Source organism: Limulus polyphemus, unplaced genomic scaffold, assembly GCF_000517525.1.
Source record: "Limulus polyphemus unplaced genomic scaffold, Limulus_polyphemus-2.1.2 Scaffold27, whole genome shotgun sequence".
In the NCBI taxonomy this organism is placed as follows: domain Eukaryota; kingdom Metazoa; phylum Arthropoda; class Merostomata; order Xiphosura; family Limulidae; genus Limulus; species Limulus polyphemus.
In genome coordinates this window covers 219,919-234,259 of record NW_013665637.1, presented here as the reverse complement: position 1 = coordinate 234,259, position 14,341 = coordinate 219,919, and the positions used below count along the sequence as shown (strand labels likewise).

Sequence of the window (14,341 nt, the reverse complement as noted above, 5' to 3'; positions counted from 1 at the left end):
GAGGGGTTTCATTGAAGGTATATTACCTTTCATATTATCACCACAAGATACATCAGGAAGACATATGCCTATTTATAGTTTAGTACATGTATATATTTTAATGTGTTGCACTGCATTGATGTTTTATTATATACATATACACACACACACACACATGGTAATGTTATGATAAACCATTGTGAACTGTTAGTACCTAAGCTGAACTGTTCCCTAAACTCCCTTTCAACTTGTATTGTCAGGTTGTTTTACACACTACTACACATAAAACACATTCTAATTTCCTTTTACTGAGCAGATAGGGTAACAAGGCAACTGAGTAATGTCCACAGATAGCTGAAAAGTAACTTGCAAATACTTCAAATGACATGCATGTAAAAGCAGTACAACATTAAAACAAATGACATACATCTACCAAACTACAAGTAGCTATTGTATTAATATATGTAACACACAATTATTTGTATGACCCACTGATAGAATTAAAATTTATTCATAATGCAGAAATTTTTAGTTTTACAAAATAAAAATCCAGTGCATAAAAATAAAGGCTTTTACAAGCTATTTGAAGAAGGAAACTGGGCTATCTGAAAAATGGTTGGACACATTTCAAAGGCTCCACACAGAGGCTGTTACAAACCATAATTTGAATATTACTACTATGAACATAGTAGTCCCATACAGTAAACATGTTTTATCTGGTTTAGTAATCAGAAATTCATAAACCCTGTCAAATTTTAAGTGTAGAAAACATACAAGAATGTTATTAAAGGAAAATAATGATTTAAAGATCATTATCTAAATGCACAACACTTCTTAAAACAATGAAAAATTGATTTCCCACACAAATTATACACTAGAGAAAGTCATCTAGTTTATCAGAAAGCAATATTGCAGACACTGGTATGTTAACATTCACTGCTTACAGTCAAAAGACACTAAAAATTTGTCTTCATGGATTATGTTTTTAGGTGAGTATATTAAAATCATCTTCATTTTCACTTGTATAGTCCTCAGTGATATCTAAACTGATGCTTGATGGACTCTGTTGACCTTTAAACCAGACCACCTCTAGGTGCATTTTTCAGCTGTGGCTTTCCAACCAAAGCCACTGGCTACATCTTGCTTGCATTTCCACAATTTCTTCACATGTTCACCACATAGCTGGTTTGGATCAACTTTTGTTGGAGTACTTCTCTAGATCAGAGGATTTTATTGTGTCCAAGTGACAATCACAGAGATTGCTACATTCACTTTCTAAAGTTTGAAAACATTGTGCACTACAAAAACAGATTTCTCTATTGTTGATACCATACCTGTTTCAACAATATCAGTACATGAACACAGCATGGAATGTAGGTAAGCCAGAGCAGCAAGTTGTATCACCCGTAAATCTAGAATTTGAGAAACTTATACACACATCCACCCAATTGCTACATCAAAAGTTGCTGCATGGTGAAGAATAATTATGCACCAAGCATTTTCAAGGTTTTCAATCAACCATTTTGTGCATATAATATTGCTTTTCAGTGATAAAACAGACAATGTGTTCTTTCAGTACAGATGTATACTCTAGAGCAAGTCACTCATCAACAAGGAATCTGAACAATGCTCTTTTGAAGAGGAATGACAACAGTGCTTGGTTGAAATCAACTGATCTTTGCTGGTACGGATCAGTTTTGTTGTATGCTACATCATGTTACCTGTTCTCTGCATGTAACACGTGCTAGATCTTTTATGGCTGAAAATATCATTAACTGTGAGGGTACTCATCTGATTAAACAATGCATTCTAATGCAAGTACATTTCGTTAGCAATACTCATTATGAAGTTGAATTTTAGTTGTACTCTATGTAAGTAGCTTGCTCTGAAAGGAAGTAATATTAATTGAAACTCTTTCAGGATAGGTATCACAGATTAAAGAAGCAAGCATGCTGAAGTACAGATTCTGCTACCTCACCAAATACTTTGGACAGACTGTATGAATGCAGTATTTCGAGTTTGTCTCAAAGATGCATCTTTGTTAAGTGTCTGTTTGAGGGTTAATCCTGCAGAGCTTTATAAAAACTGCTTTGGTGTATGTTGATTAGCAAAGGCAACCCCCTTTCCCCAAAGCATTTTATCCATGTGTAAAAAGTCATATGGTACCCTGCTATCCATCTGGCATAATTGGGCTGATTTGTTTTAAGGAACATTGGCTAAGAGTATAGAAACACATAAATTCAATTAGATCTAAATAACCCATTCAGAATTTGGCTGTTGCTCCATAATATTCAAAAAATGCATATATTTACATATAATTTTGTAGCTGTTCATTATGCCTGTAAATGCTACAATGCATGCCTGGCTTACTTGAGAGTAGGCTGCTGATTTCTAGCAATAAAGCTAAGTCTTCAACATTCAGTTCAAAAAATCTTCTGAAGTGAAGAATTTGAAGCAATATACCAGTAAGATGTTAGTGCTAATTAAAATGTTTCTTGAATATGAAACTATCCATTGAACCTGATACTAATACTTCAGAATCATATATAACTTATAGAACACTACAAACCTTTATAAGATGTTCCAGAGATGCAAAGTAGGCCATATGAATATGAAAAGAACAAAAGAAGACAAAAACACTGTTATACTTAAGAGGTGCTTGCTGTTAAATAGCCAAGTCATGGTGCATGGTTGAAAACTTGTCACTGCACTTATGTGCTACCTTCTGGGATATCCGAGTGTTCGTTTCTTGGACAACATTCAATCTTATTTGTTGGTTGTTTTTTTTTGGAGGGGGGGGGGCTCTGGATGAAGTTTCTGAAAAATAGTTCTTGTGATTTCTTGTAATTCCATATCAAGTTATCAGGTTTCAATCTATATGATGAAATGTTCCTTTTGACAGGCTCACATAAATGTTGTATCTTGGCAGGTTTCTCCTGACAGTTGTCTGATTGTCGTTTTACTTTGTGTTAACAGGCATTAGTGTTTGTTCTTTATTCTGCCTACAGATATCACCAGTACCAGGTAGAGCATCCTTTCCAGAAATAATAAGCCCATGCAAGACCCATCATTACAAAAATGCCATTAAGAATTACTCTGTTCTTTTATATTACCAACCATGTTTCAATTTCCTTTAAATAAATAATTAGAAAACAATGAGAGTATGGCATTTCTGCAGTCTAGTGTATCTGAAATTAAGTTGAATATATAATTACAAGACAATGACAGGATGGCATTTCATCCTCATAATATAATACTTCCAACTTATATTCATTAAAAGAAACTAGTGTATAGGTTTGATTAACTGATGGGATGTGCCCAGTTCAAGGCCAGTCAGCACCTGTGAGAAAAAGGAATAATTGAAATGCTACATGATGCTGATAAAATTCAAATGAAGAACAACAATTGTTACATAAATATTTTGTATGGCACTTTTAAAAGTAGGCCATTATCAAAATGAATAAAAAAAACTTAACCTTGAAATTTAGGCAATGAAAACAGTTGTTTTAAAATCATAAAAGTGAATAAATTAGATCAAACACCATAACAGATAATAAAATATATTTAAGTTATTCTAAAGGCAACTTTTATTCTGATACACCAAATTACCATATTATACTAGCACAATAGAAAATGGAGACTTACAAGTGTATGTTTGAAGGTTGTTTAATCACATCACTTGCTAAATGTTATTAACATCTGACCCCTAGTTCTCACTCTGTATAACACTACTTTTAATTCTACAATAAAAAAACAAGCACTTCCCAGTTATCAAAGCACTCCAAAACTGTTGGTTTTTGTTTGTTTGTAGTTAAGCACAAAGCTACACAATGGACTATCTGTGCCGTGCCCACCATGGGTATTGAAACCCAGTTTCTAGTGTTATAAATCTGCAGACTTACCACTGTGCCACTGCAGGATGAATGTCTGTTGATGTACTACATTTTTATAAAAACAAACACCAAACATTTATTACCTTCACCACCAAAGGTGGACAGAGGTTATGTTTCACTCTTGTGTGTATGTGTTTGTCAGCAAGATATCTTGAAAACAGCTGAACAAAAGCTGGTATACAGTTGGACTATGACCCAACTTAGTGACGAGTTTTTGAGGGTCAACGTCAAATATCAAGATTACAGCAATGTAATGAAATCCCCATCTGTTAACATGGGGACTGATCTATCACACTATTTCTGCTCTATAACTGAGTCAAAAATGATCGGATTTTGATGAAACTTGGTAGACTTTGTAGAATGTTGTCCTGTCAAAATGGTCTCTGTCTGTTGACAACGAAAGACATATGGACACATTTTTATATTTTTTGATATCCAAATATGATCAATGCTGCATGGCAGAGGTATGCATTCAACCAAGCTCCCCTCTAGTTAGCAACTGGAATCATCACAATTAATTTGATACATATTCATGCAAGTAAACAAATAAAGCATTTCTCAACAGAAAAAGTCCTTACAACAATTATTATACTAATGATTTATTAAAAAACACAGACACTGGAACCATCCACACCATTATGGGTTACAGATATTCACAGAAAAACAAAGCAACTACATGAAGTAGCTAGTAATATTAGTGATACACTGAAAAAAACAGTTCAAACAAAGAACAAGCATATTTTAGCTCCTGGAGTACTGGAAAGTTTTGTGTTTACCAAAGAAACTAACAACAACAAAATATTTCAAAGCACCTAGAGACAGCTGTTATTTTAAGTGTAACACAGAAAAATCCAACAATGGATACACATATTTAAACAATGGGGTTCTCAAAACCTGCCATATACAACAAAAACAGTTTTACTCAAACCAGTTGCTGTAGATGACTATGAAAACTATTGGTGTACTTCACAAAATTATAAAGAATAACTTACAGTTCTCAGGTGCTGGATTCACCCACTTTGGTTTGTGCACCGCAAATATATACATACAAGGAATAAGTTACATTCCTCAGGAGCTGGAGCTACTCACTTTGGTTTGTGCACTACAAATATATACATACAAGGAATAAGTTACATTCCTCAGGAGCTGGATTCACCCACTTTGGTTTGTGCACCACAAATATATACATACAAGGAATAAGTTACATTTCTCAGGTGCTGGATTCACCCAATTTGGTTTGTGCACCACAAATATATACATACAAGGAATAAGTTACATTTCTCAGGTGCTGGATTCACCCAATTTGGTTTGTGCACCACAAATATATACATACAAGGAATAAGTTACATTTCTCAGGTGCTGGAGCTACTCACTTTGGTCAGTGCACTAGATATATTAACACCTGAAGTAAGCAATCTGCAGTTACAGAAGTTCTCTGCTCTTGCTGATGAACAACAGAAACACCCAAAACGAAATAAATAACTTTTGATTTCTGGGGTTCTCAACCACAGTCTAGTGTTCACTTAGCTATAATAATTAAAATTAGCATGTAGTCTTAAATAAAACATTAAAATGAGCACTAACCTGAAGAATTGGCAGAACCCATAACTTTCGAAATTGTATAATATTTACAGTCGATCTTGAAATAAGAACTCCAACTTGGTAGTCTACTTGGTACCTATGCAATATAAGAAGGTTCTTTACAGCTGTTACATTTTAAATGTACCTCCTAATAATCTTTTATTTTTTCCTGAACATTTACAGCTGTTACATTTCAAATTTACCCTTTTATAATCTTTTATTTTCTCCTGAACATTTGTTTGTGTTTTGCTAATGCTTACCTATGTCTTGAAAATGCATAATGTTTATATAACTTAAAAACTGCTCCCCTTCCTTATAGTGCTATGTACCAATTTGTTCTTGGAAAAATTTAATAATTTTAATAAGTATTGTAATTTGTAAATTCTTAAATAGAAACATATATATATATATATATATTACACCTTAACTATGAGAATTGGGTTTTATACAACCATAACTGATTTAGTTTTGTTAATAACTAATTTTTGTACTTGTAATAACACTGAACTTTTTTATATTCTCATACATTAGTGGAAGCATTTTAATACCATAATTTCTTTTTTGTAAGCAAAATATATTTTATAAAACAAATACTTTGGAGATTTGTGTGACCCCCCCCCCACCCCACCCACACACACACAAAAACAATCACCATAATAGTTAAGGATTAAAAGTTATTTGTTATACACAATGGATATTTGTGCCGAGTCTGTCAAGTCAACTACTGAGGGATACTAAGGGTTAACAATCAAGCCAATGAGTAAACATTTCCTAATGAACATAGCAGTGGCTATTATATTTGACAAACGGGGCAATTTGACCAAACACTGGCCCTGTAATAGAATATTTGAGCTATCTACATAATATATACATATATATTTTTTTTTTGGAGATCCAAAAGTAAAGATTTTAGATCAAACATTTTTCAAATGTACTGTTGAAACAATGAAGAAGTAATTTTTACTTGTTAGATCTTTCAAAGTTCTTTAAAGATCTTCAGTTTCAACTTGATATATTCATTATTGAGATAGCACCCTGAACTATGATATTTTGTTAAAACATTCATGTTTATAAAGCAAGTCCTTTTTCCTACATGATTGGTTAAACACTTTGTGAAACTAAAACAAAAACACACAATTACACAGACACCAAAACGGGCCTTCCTTTTGGACAATAAAATTGGTTATTTATCACATTGGAATATTTATTTTCTGTAAAGGTACTATTCAAATAATATTTGATTTAAAATTAAAGTTGAAAGCGTGTATAGGATTTTAAGTGTGCAATTACTTACTAATTTGTCAAAGCCAAATTATTTGACTACTACAATAATTTCCATTATTAAGAGTTGTGCATCTACCTTGAAAATATTAGTAAAGATGTAAATAGCCACTCACCACCTATACTGTTCTTTCTGAGAAAGCCAGATGTCTTTAAAGTATATCAACTCATACTGAAAAATAAGTGAAATTAGTAACTTACAATTAAAGTACATAAAGAATTCATTTAAAAACAAAGTACCAAAATTTCAAAAAAAAAGGTTTTTAACATCTTTACATAATTTTGCTTCAGGAATATCAGCTTTTCTTCCCCAAATAAAAATATCTTACTGTGCTAAAGCTTAGTAATAATATGTTACAAGTAAACTTATAGACTATACTTTTAAAAGCTTTTTTTTTACCTTTAACTCTTTCAGCATAGGCTCAGTCCCTGGGACCGACCTCATAACCATTTTGTGTTTGTTATAGTTTTCATGCTATAACTTGTAAGTTAGTAAGCAAATGTTAATGACATTTGTCAGATTATCAGTAAATATTACAATATTTTCATACGCAAAATATCAAATTTTTTATCAAGTTTTAAGGTTTATAAAGTAATGTTTTTATCATGCCTTTTTTTTTTCACATGTTGCCTATCTAACATGCAAAGTCATTTTCATTTTAAGATTAAAAATACTTTTATACATCAGAAAATTTTGAAATTTTACATGCAAAATCTTTATAATGTCCTGATAATTATCAAACATTTCTTAAGAAAAAAAACTATTTTATCTGATATTTTCAGTAATGAATCTCTGTATGGGTTCAGTAGATTTGACTGATCTTGTAACCACAATAAAAAATTAGGAAATAAATATAAATTATGCCTCTTTCATTCTAGAATGAACACGTTTTCGTGTTATAATTTATAAATGTTTAGACTAAATAGCTTAAATCAAATAACATTATACATTTATATATATTTATTATTTTTATTATACTGACCTTTCAGCCGTGGCTAGCTAACAATACAGAAGTTACAATGACGAGGTTGACATGCACTCGTGTTACCTTATCAAACATAAAACTGACCTTTGTTCTGAACAAAGTAACTTGACTTGGCTGTGTTTTAGTAGTTTTGTAAAATGCATTCACATTTCAATTATTATACATTATATATGTATATAGATTATTGCTATCTTGAAATAAGTTCTTAAACTTATTTTTCTTAAAACATAGAACAGTAAATAAAGAAGCATTATATCTTCTAGTTACAACCTTTGTACTTGATTGCTGCTTGATGTAGGTTACTAAGCCTTTAAAAAAATTGCACATGGAGGCTATGAAACAAAATATTTTTTTAGGTTTTATATGTACATTGAATAACTGAAAAAAAATCATAAAATACTATATTAAAACCATAGAATTCTATTATAATTTATTAAGCTTAGTAACTAAGATGTATTTTAGTCTAAAAAATATGAAATTTTGAGCAGACTAAAGACACAACCTACCTCGTTGAAATATTGGTTCAAAAGAAAAATGGCACCAAGTCCATTAAGATGGCTGAAAAAGCCAATAACGGGAAATTCTAAGCTTCCGATTGGTCATTCATGTCATATATAGAAATAAGTGTATATAAGGAAGAGTTTCCAAAAATGGGTGGGGTGCTACTGTGTTTGATTTATTACATGAGCAATATCTTAGCAAATAGAAAAGATAAGACCTTCCTATTTTATATTCTAGCTTGTTAATATATGTAATTTAAGTTACTGATTCGTATGAAACTATAGACTTAGTATTTTGACTTCACAAACATCTAATTTAAACCAGTGCTGCATTCAACATTTTCCATGACACACAAAAATCGATGTATATCTATGTTATTTAATATTTACTTTTAAATTAACAAATTGAGTAATGTATAGTTCTAAAATTTTGATACCAAACTTATAGACATAAATTCATGAAATAGTAGTTCAATAAAATTTTGAATGCGAGTCAACAAACGAGATGACATGGCCTTTTACCTGTAACCCGTATAGAAAGGGTTAATTAACTTTTTATCATTTCCTAAATTAGGTTCAGGATATTATAAATTTTACTTTTACTCTATCTAGTTATGGCTTTCAATTTCTAGATGCTTCTATGGTTGTACTTGATTGATTACAGGTTGTTAGTAATGTATATAAAATATATCTCAAGAAATTCACTACATTACCTGTCTTATCACCTATGTGACATGAAGAAGGATATGACATTTAGCCAATTAATGAGAATTTCACATATTTGTACAAATCTCAGTGATATATTAATTGGAAGGTTAGATCTCTAAGAGATTTTGATATTGAATGTTTATCCTGAAGATTGGTTAACAAAATTTTCACCATTCATGACAAACAAAGCAACAAGAACAGGACTCAAGAAAAAATTTTGCATTTCAACTACCTTATTATTTTTCAATTAATAATATTATTAAGAATGTTGTAAGGGAAACTGATTTGTCTATAGTCATACAAGATAACAAGAAAACCTTAATTTTTGTTTAAGTTGCATTTAGTGTGTTTGACATTTAAATCCCATGATCAGTGTAAAAAAAAAAATTGAATTGCACGTCACATTTGTAATGAAAAAATATACTGGTGAAACTAAGAGACTTATCAGAGAGCATTCCATGGAACATTTCTATGTTATAAAGATATAGGAGGCTGAAAGACCTCCAGTTGCTACATATTTTATTAATGAGCATGGTTTGCCTAAATCCAGTCACCCACTTATAATCAAAAATAGAAGGAAAATGCCAGTGTCCTGGACAGAAAATACAAAGAGACTCTTCTTATCAGCTATGACAAGTCTTCAGTCAACAAGGATAGAAAGTTGCCCATTTAAATAGTGAACTTATGTACGTGTTTACGGATGTTGTAATACCTCCTACTTTATTTTTTTATAAAAGGTGTGTGTATGATTGGAAATACATTTACTGTTTACCTTTACATGTTCATTAGATTTGAATGTTCACATGACTTTTTGGTTTTGTTGTTAAATGAATATATTCTTTACTATGTTTATATTATTTTCATATATTTCTTATTGTTACCTTTTTATTTTTGATAATGTGATCACCTGTCAGATGATACGTAACAACACATTGTCACTATTTTGAATTATATCAGCTGTTTATTCTGCTAAAACTAGGCTTGTGTTCCGTAGGGTATCTACCTCTTGATAGAACTGTTAGGCAAAACTTTGAGGAAATAAATAACTTTCACTGGATACTGGATGTTTCTTTTCATTTAACATTAGTTAGAGAGGAGATACTGTTCTTACCTGTTGGAAATCAATGTACTTGAAAATACCATACACATTTAGGCTTGGACAATTATCATAAGTAACTGTAAATTCTGTCTGATCATTATTGAAGTCTTTTAGTTTGTCACTGAAATAGGATCACCATTATTCATTATAAATTAATTTGGATAGGCTATAAATATATACAAATATTTAGAAGAACATTCTGATATCTGAAATAAGTCTGTAAAAGAAATCATTCTCAGCACAGATATTGCTTAATAAGTCACATGAAACATTTTCTAACTCTTACAGAAATTGTATTATTAAATCATCATATTGACATGCATATAATTGCTTTAAAGTGTTATAAAATGAAATTGAAAGTTCTTACAGAAAGAACAAATAGCTGTATTTGAATATTCTGTTAATTGTTAACAACTATTATGTATTTTTTATTTGTTTTTTAGTAGTATATGCATAAGTATTTATCCAAATCATATGTATATTTTTGTATTGCAATGACTGTTAAATGTTTTATATTACTATCTGTTATAACTGTAGGAGCTATACAGTTAAGAAACTGGAAACCATTAGCTTTTGAACAAATTACTGAAATGTCAGATGCTACAGTGGGGGAAATTCTGGGAGAACTTGCAGGAATAGCAACACTGAGGATTCGGCTGTTTAGGTGAGATTGTTTTTCATTTTATAATTTTACTGGGATATTTTGTATGTATTACTTCAGGTAAGTGTTTCAGAACAAAACTGTTTGATCAGTAAATATAATAATAATCATCACTACACCTTGTACTGAAAGAGGCACATTTTTTTGTTATTTTAATTATTTTGTTTTTTCTTTTCACCAATATCATCACCAAAATGTTTGAGGATAGAAATGAAATATAGTGTTACTATGAGAGCCACAGATTTCCTTAACCCTACCATTACGGGCTGAGTGGATCCCACTCAGCCTGTAATCACGAAAGTATCCGTGAGTATCCAAAAATGGACAGAGGTGGGTGGGGCCACTATGTTTGATTCAGTAAATGTAGCGATATCTCAGCAAATAGAAAAGATAGCAGGTTCTTATTTTACATTCTAGCTTGTCAATATTAGTAATTTGAATTCCTAATTCGTAAGAAACTATAGACTTTGTATTTGGACATCACAAACATCTAATTTGAACCAATACTGCATCCAACATACCCACGTGACACACAAAAATCAATATTTAGTTAGGATTTTTTTATATTTACATTTAAATTAAGAAATTAGCTAATATATAGTACTAAAATTTTGAATTATAATCTACAGTTTGATACCAAACTTATTAAGATACATTCATAAAATAGTAGTTCAATAAAATTTTGAATGTGAGTGTACAAATATGATGACATGGCCTTTGACCTGTAACCATAGGACCTGTAAAGTTAAAGAACCATCTAAATGAAGACATCATACAAGCATGAAAATGTGTCAAGTTTCACTTGAATTAAACATCTTGGTATAGGATTTATTTTCAGTTGCCCAAGAGAACTGTTCATCTAATTTTAAAATTTAAAATATGTATTTATCACATTGAATTTAATGATAATAAACAAACTTAGAATTAAATACTTTTTTACATGGTTAGATACGTAACAATTCATTAAATCGGAGATAACCTGCTGAATCACGAAATTATGAACTTTTATGCACCAAAAAATTCTTAATTTGATGCTTTTGAAATATGATGACATGGCCTTTGACCTGTAACCATAGGATGACCTGTAGAGATAGTGTTAAAGAACCATCTAAATGAAGACATCATACAAGCATGAAAATGTGTCAAGTTTCACTTGAATTAAACATCTTGGTATAGGATTTATTTTCAGTTGCCCAAGAGAACTGTTCATCTAATTTTAAAATTTAAAATATGTATTTATCACATTGAATTTAATGATAATAAACAAACTTAGAATTAAATACTTTTTTACATGTTTAGATACGTAACAATTCATTAAATCGGAGATAACCTGCTGAATCACGAAATTATGAACTTTTATGCACCAAAAAATTCTTAATTTGATGCTTTTGTACTTGGAATTTAAAAAAACATGAAATGGTAAATTGCCTAAGCTAGTAAAGCAATGTGGATTTACAAGCCTAACAAATGCCGCTAAAACCACAGTTAACTATAGGTATTTTTTCACACATTCCTTTTAGTTAGTCTATGTTTATATATATTTGAAGAAAGTGTGTGTGAAAATAGGTTTCTAGACTTGTTTTATCTGCCTCTAGTCACTATATAGGAGACCTATTGTTTAATACCAAATCTTGTCCATTCAGTTGGATCTGTTGAAACCATAAGTATATCTGAAATGTTGTTTTATTGCAATAGTGCAAGACACTGAACTGGTGAAGCAGTAATTTAGGCACCATAGTTTTACCCAATCTGGTGAATTCTGGTATTGAATGATTTATTACATAAAAAACATAGATTTGAAAAGCTATTCATTAAAGCAAAAAAATGTATATGTTACAGTGCAAAAATTAATTGCAACAATTGTCACATTGAAACTCAGTTCTGTATGTTGTTACTCTGCACATCATAAAACTTTAAATAGGTAATTTTTAAAACATCCAAGAAAATAACAGAAAATATTTTGAACTATATTTTGGACTTCATGATGAGATACTTTGTCCTTACTCTTTCCATGAATTTATGTCTGAAACTATTATTAACAACAAGGGCACCCAACTGATGATACAATGCATTGCAATCTTTATAAGTAAGAACATAAGAAAAGTATATTCAATTAGCTACACTCATTACCTGGTTAATTTTTATCTAAATAGGGAGCTTGATTTGATTGGAAGTTAATATTAGTGGAAAGAAATAAAAAACATAATCCAGAATAAGAAAGTAACAAAATAATTTGAATCTTATTTTGTTCTTCATAATGAACATATATTCTCAATTCTTTGCCATGAAAGTTGATAAAAATATAAAATTATGTATTTGTTAAAGTATAATGTGATGTAGTGGTTTTATGACATATATATTATACCTGTCTTTTAAGAAGGAAATATAATGTATATTTTTTCATTACATAATGTTTGTGAGGGAAAAAACTGTAAACAATTTCTTAAAAAATCTTACTATAACAAGATAAATAAAAAATAGGGATCTTAAAAAAGTAAGGAAACAAGGCTGGAGATACTGTAGACATTATATACTGAAACTACAAATCCCTATTTGTTATTTGAGTAAATAATGTCTACAGTATCTCCAGTCTTGTTTTTCTTACTTTTTTTTTATGATCCCTGTTTGCAGGTTTTTACTTATCTTGCTAGCTGGCTTTTTTATGCTCAACTATGGGCAAAGGATTACTTGATATGGTAGCTAACTTTATACATTGTAATGATAATAAACATAGCCAGTAGCTAGCTGATATGGTTTATGATGAATTACTGTAGCTATTGACTATTTGATCGCATTAGTTCGAGATGTAAAAATGTTAAGCTGAAACTGGAGATTGTCATGGATATTTGTTTGAGAAGACAGTAAGCATTTATAGTTTCTGTGTAACTAAATTCTCTATACATAGTACATAGCAATGGGCAAATATATGCCTAGACTAAGACACAACACCTACTAAGCATGTGTAAAATTTTACCAGTAGAAAAGCAGCTTTTTCAAATAAAACATATAGGTCTGAAACATTGCTTTAAATAAACATGTCTTTTAAAGTAATTATTCTACAAATGTGTGTAATAAAATTTAATATTGTGTGTATTAATTTATTTTTTACTCCTTCACTTCATACATTATATAGGAGTTGGCTCCATAAAGACACTGATCATATAGTGTACAAAGAATTGAGCATCTACATGTTACAGTCATCTAATGTTCATCTATTACTGGCTGGTAATTCCTGTTTCACCCTGTACTTAAGCTTTTGAAAGGAACACCAGATGTTTATAAGAAAGCTAACTTCAAGGGGTAATGATAACATAGTTTACACTAGAATTATGATGTTTTATAGCTTATGTAAAATATAGAAGAATCAAATCCACATTTCAATACCCCTATGAACTTCGCAGTATCTTATTCAGTATTCTACAAAAGGTTTGGGTGCAATATTCCAAACCATTTTTGTTGTAGTCTGGCAAGAGAAAAAGAATTACAAATGGGCCGTTTTGAGTAGATTTTCTTTTCCTTGTAAGTCTAACATGTGTGCTCCTTTTGTGCATTTTCATATGTGTACAGCCTTAGCAGTCAATAGTAAAAGTTTTAAAGTGTTGTTTGAACTGAATCTTTACTGTTTAAGATGTTTTTTGCCAAATGTTCTATTG

General features: G+C 30.7%; 2 protein-coding genes across 6 annotated transcripts in view; one reads left to right on the top strand and one right to left on the bottom strand.

The window, feature by feature from the left end:
* The window catches only part of LOC111085783 (battenin-like), an 18,960-nt gene extending 11,793 nt beyond the window's left edge, over positions 1-7,167 (bottom strand). Inside the window, exons 1-4 of one of the 2 annotated variants that reach the window (XM_022385995.1) lie at positions 7,135-7,167; positions 6,851-6,906; positions 5,457-5,550; positions 7-3,319 (exon numbers count right to left, since the gene is read on the bottom strand). In XM_022385995.1, the coding sequence (XP_022241703.1) occupies positions 3,263-3,319; positions 5,457-5,550; positions 6,851-6,906; positions 7,135-7,152 (225 nt within the window). In that variant the 5' untranslated portion in view covers positions 7,153-7,167 and the 3' untranslated portion in view covers positions 7-3,262. Of the gene's footprint in view, positions 1-6; positions 3,320-3,881; positions 3,884-5,452; positions 5,551-6,850; positions 6,911-7,134 lie in introns of those variants that run through there. The other variant, XR_002610577.1, reaches the window with a different exon arrangement.
* The window catches only part of LOC106459322, a 124,490-nt gene that overhangs the window by 58,269 nt on the left and 51,880 nt on the right, over positions 1-14,341 (top strand). For all 4 annotated transcript variants that reach the window (XM_022385987.1, XM_022385972.1, XM_022385966.1 and 1 more), the window contains exon 4: positions 10,565-10,691. In XM_022385987.1, coding sequence (XP_022241695.1) covers positions 10,565-10,691 — 127 coding nt within the window. The remainder of the gene's footprint in view (positions 1-10,564; positions 10,692-14,341) is intronic.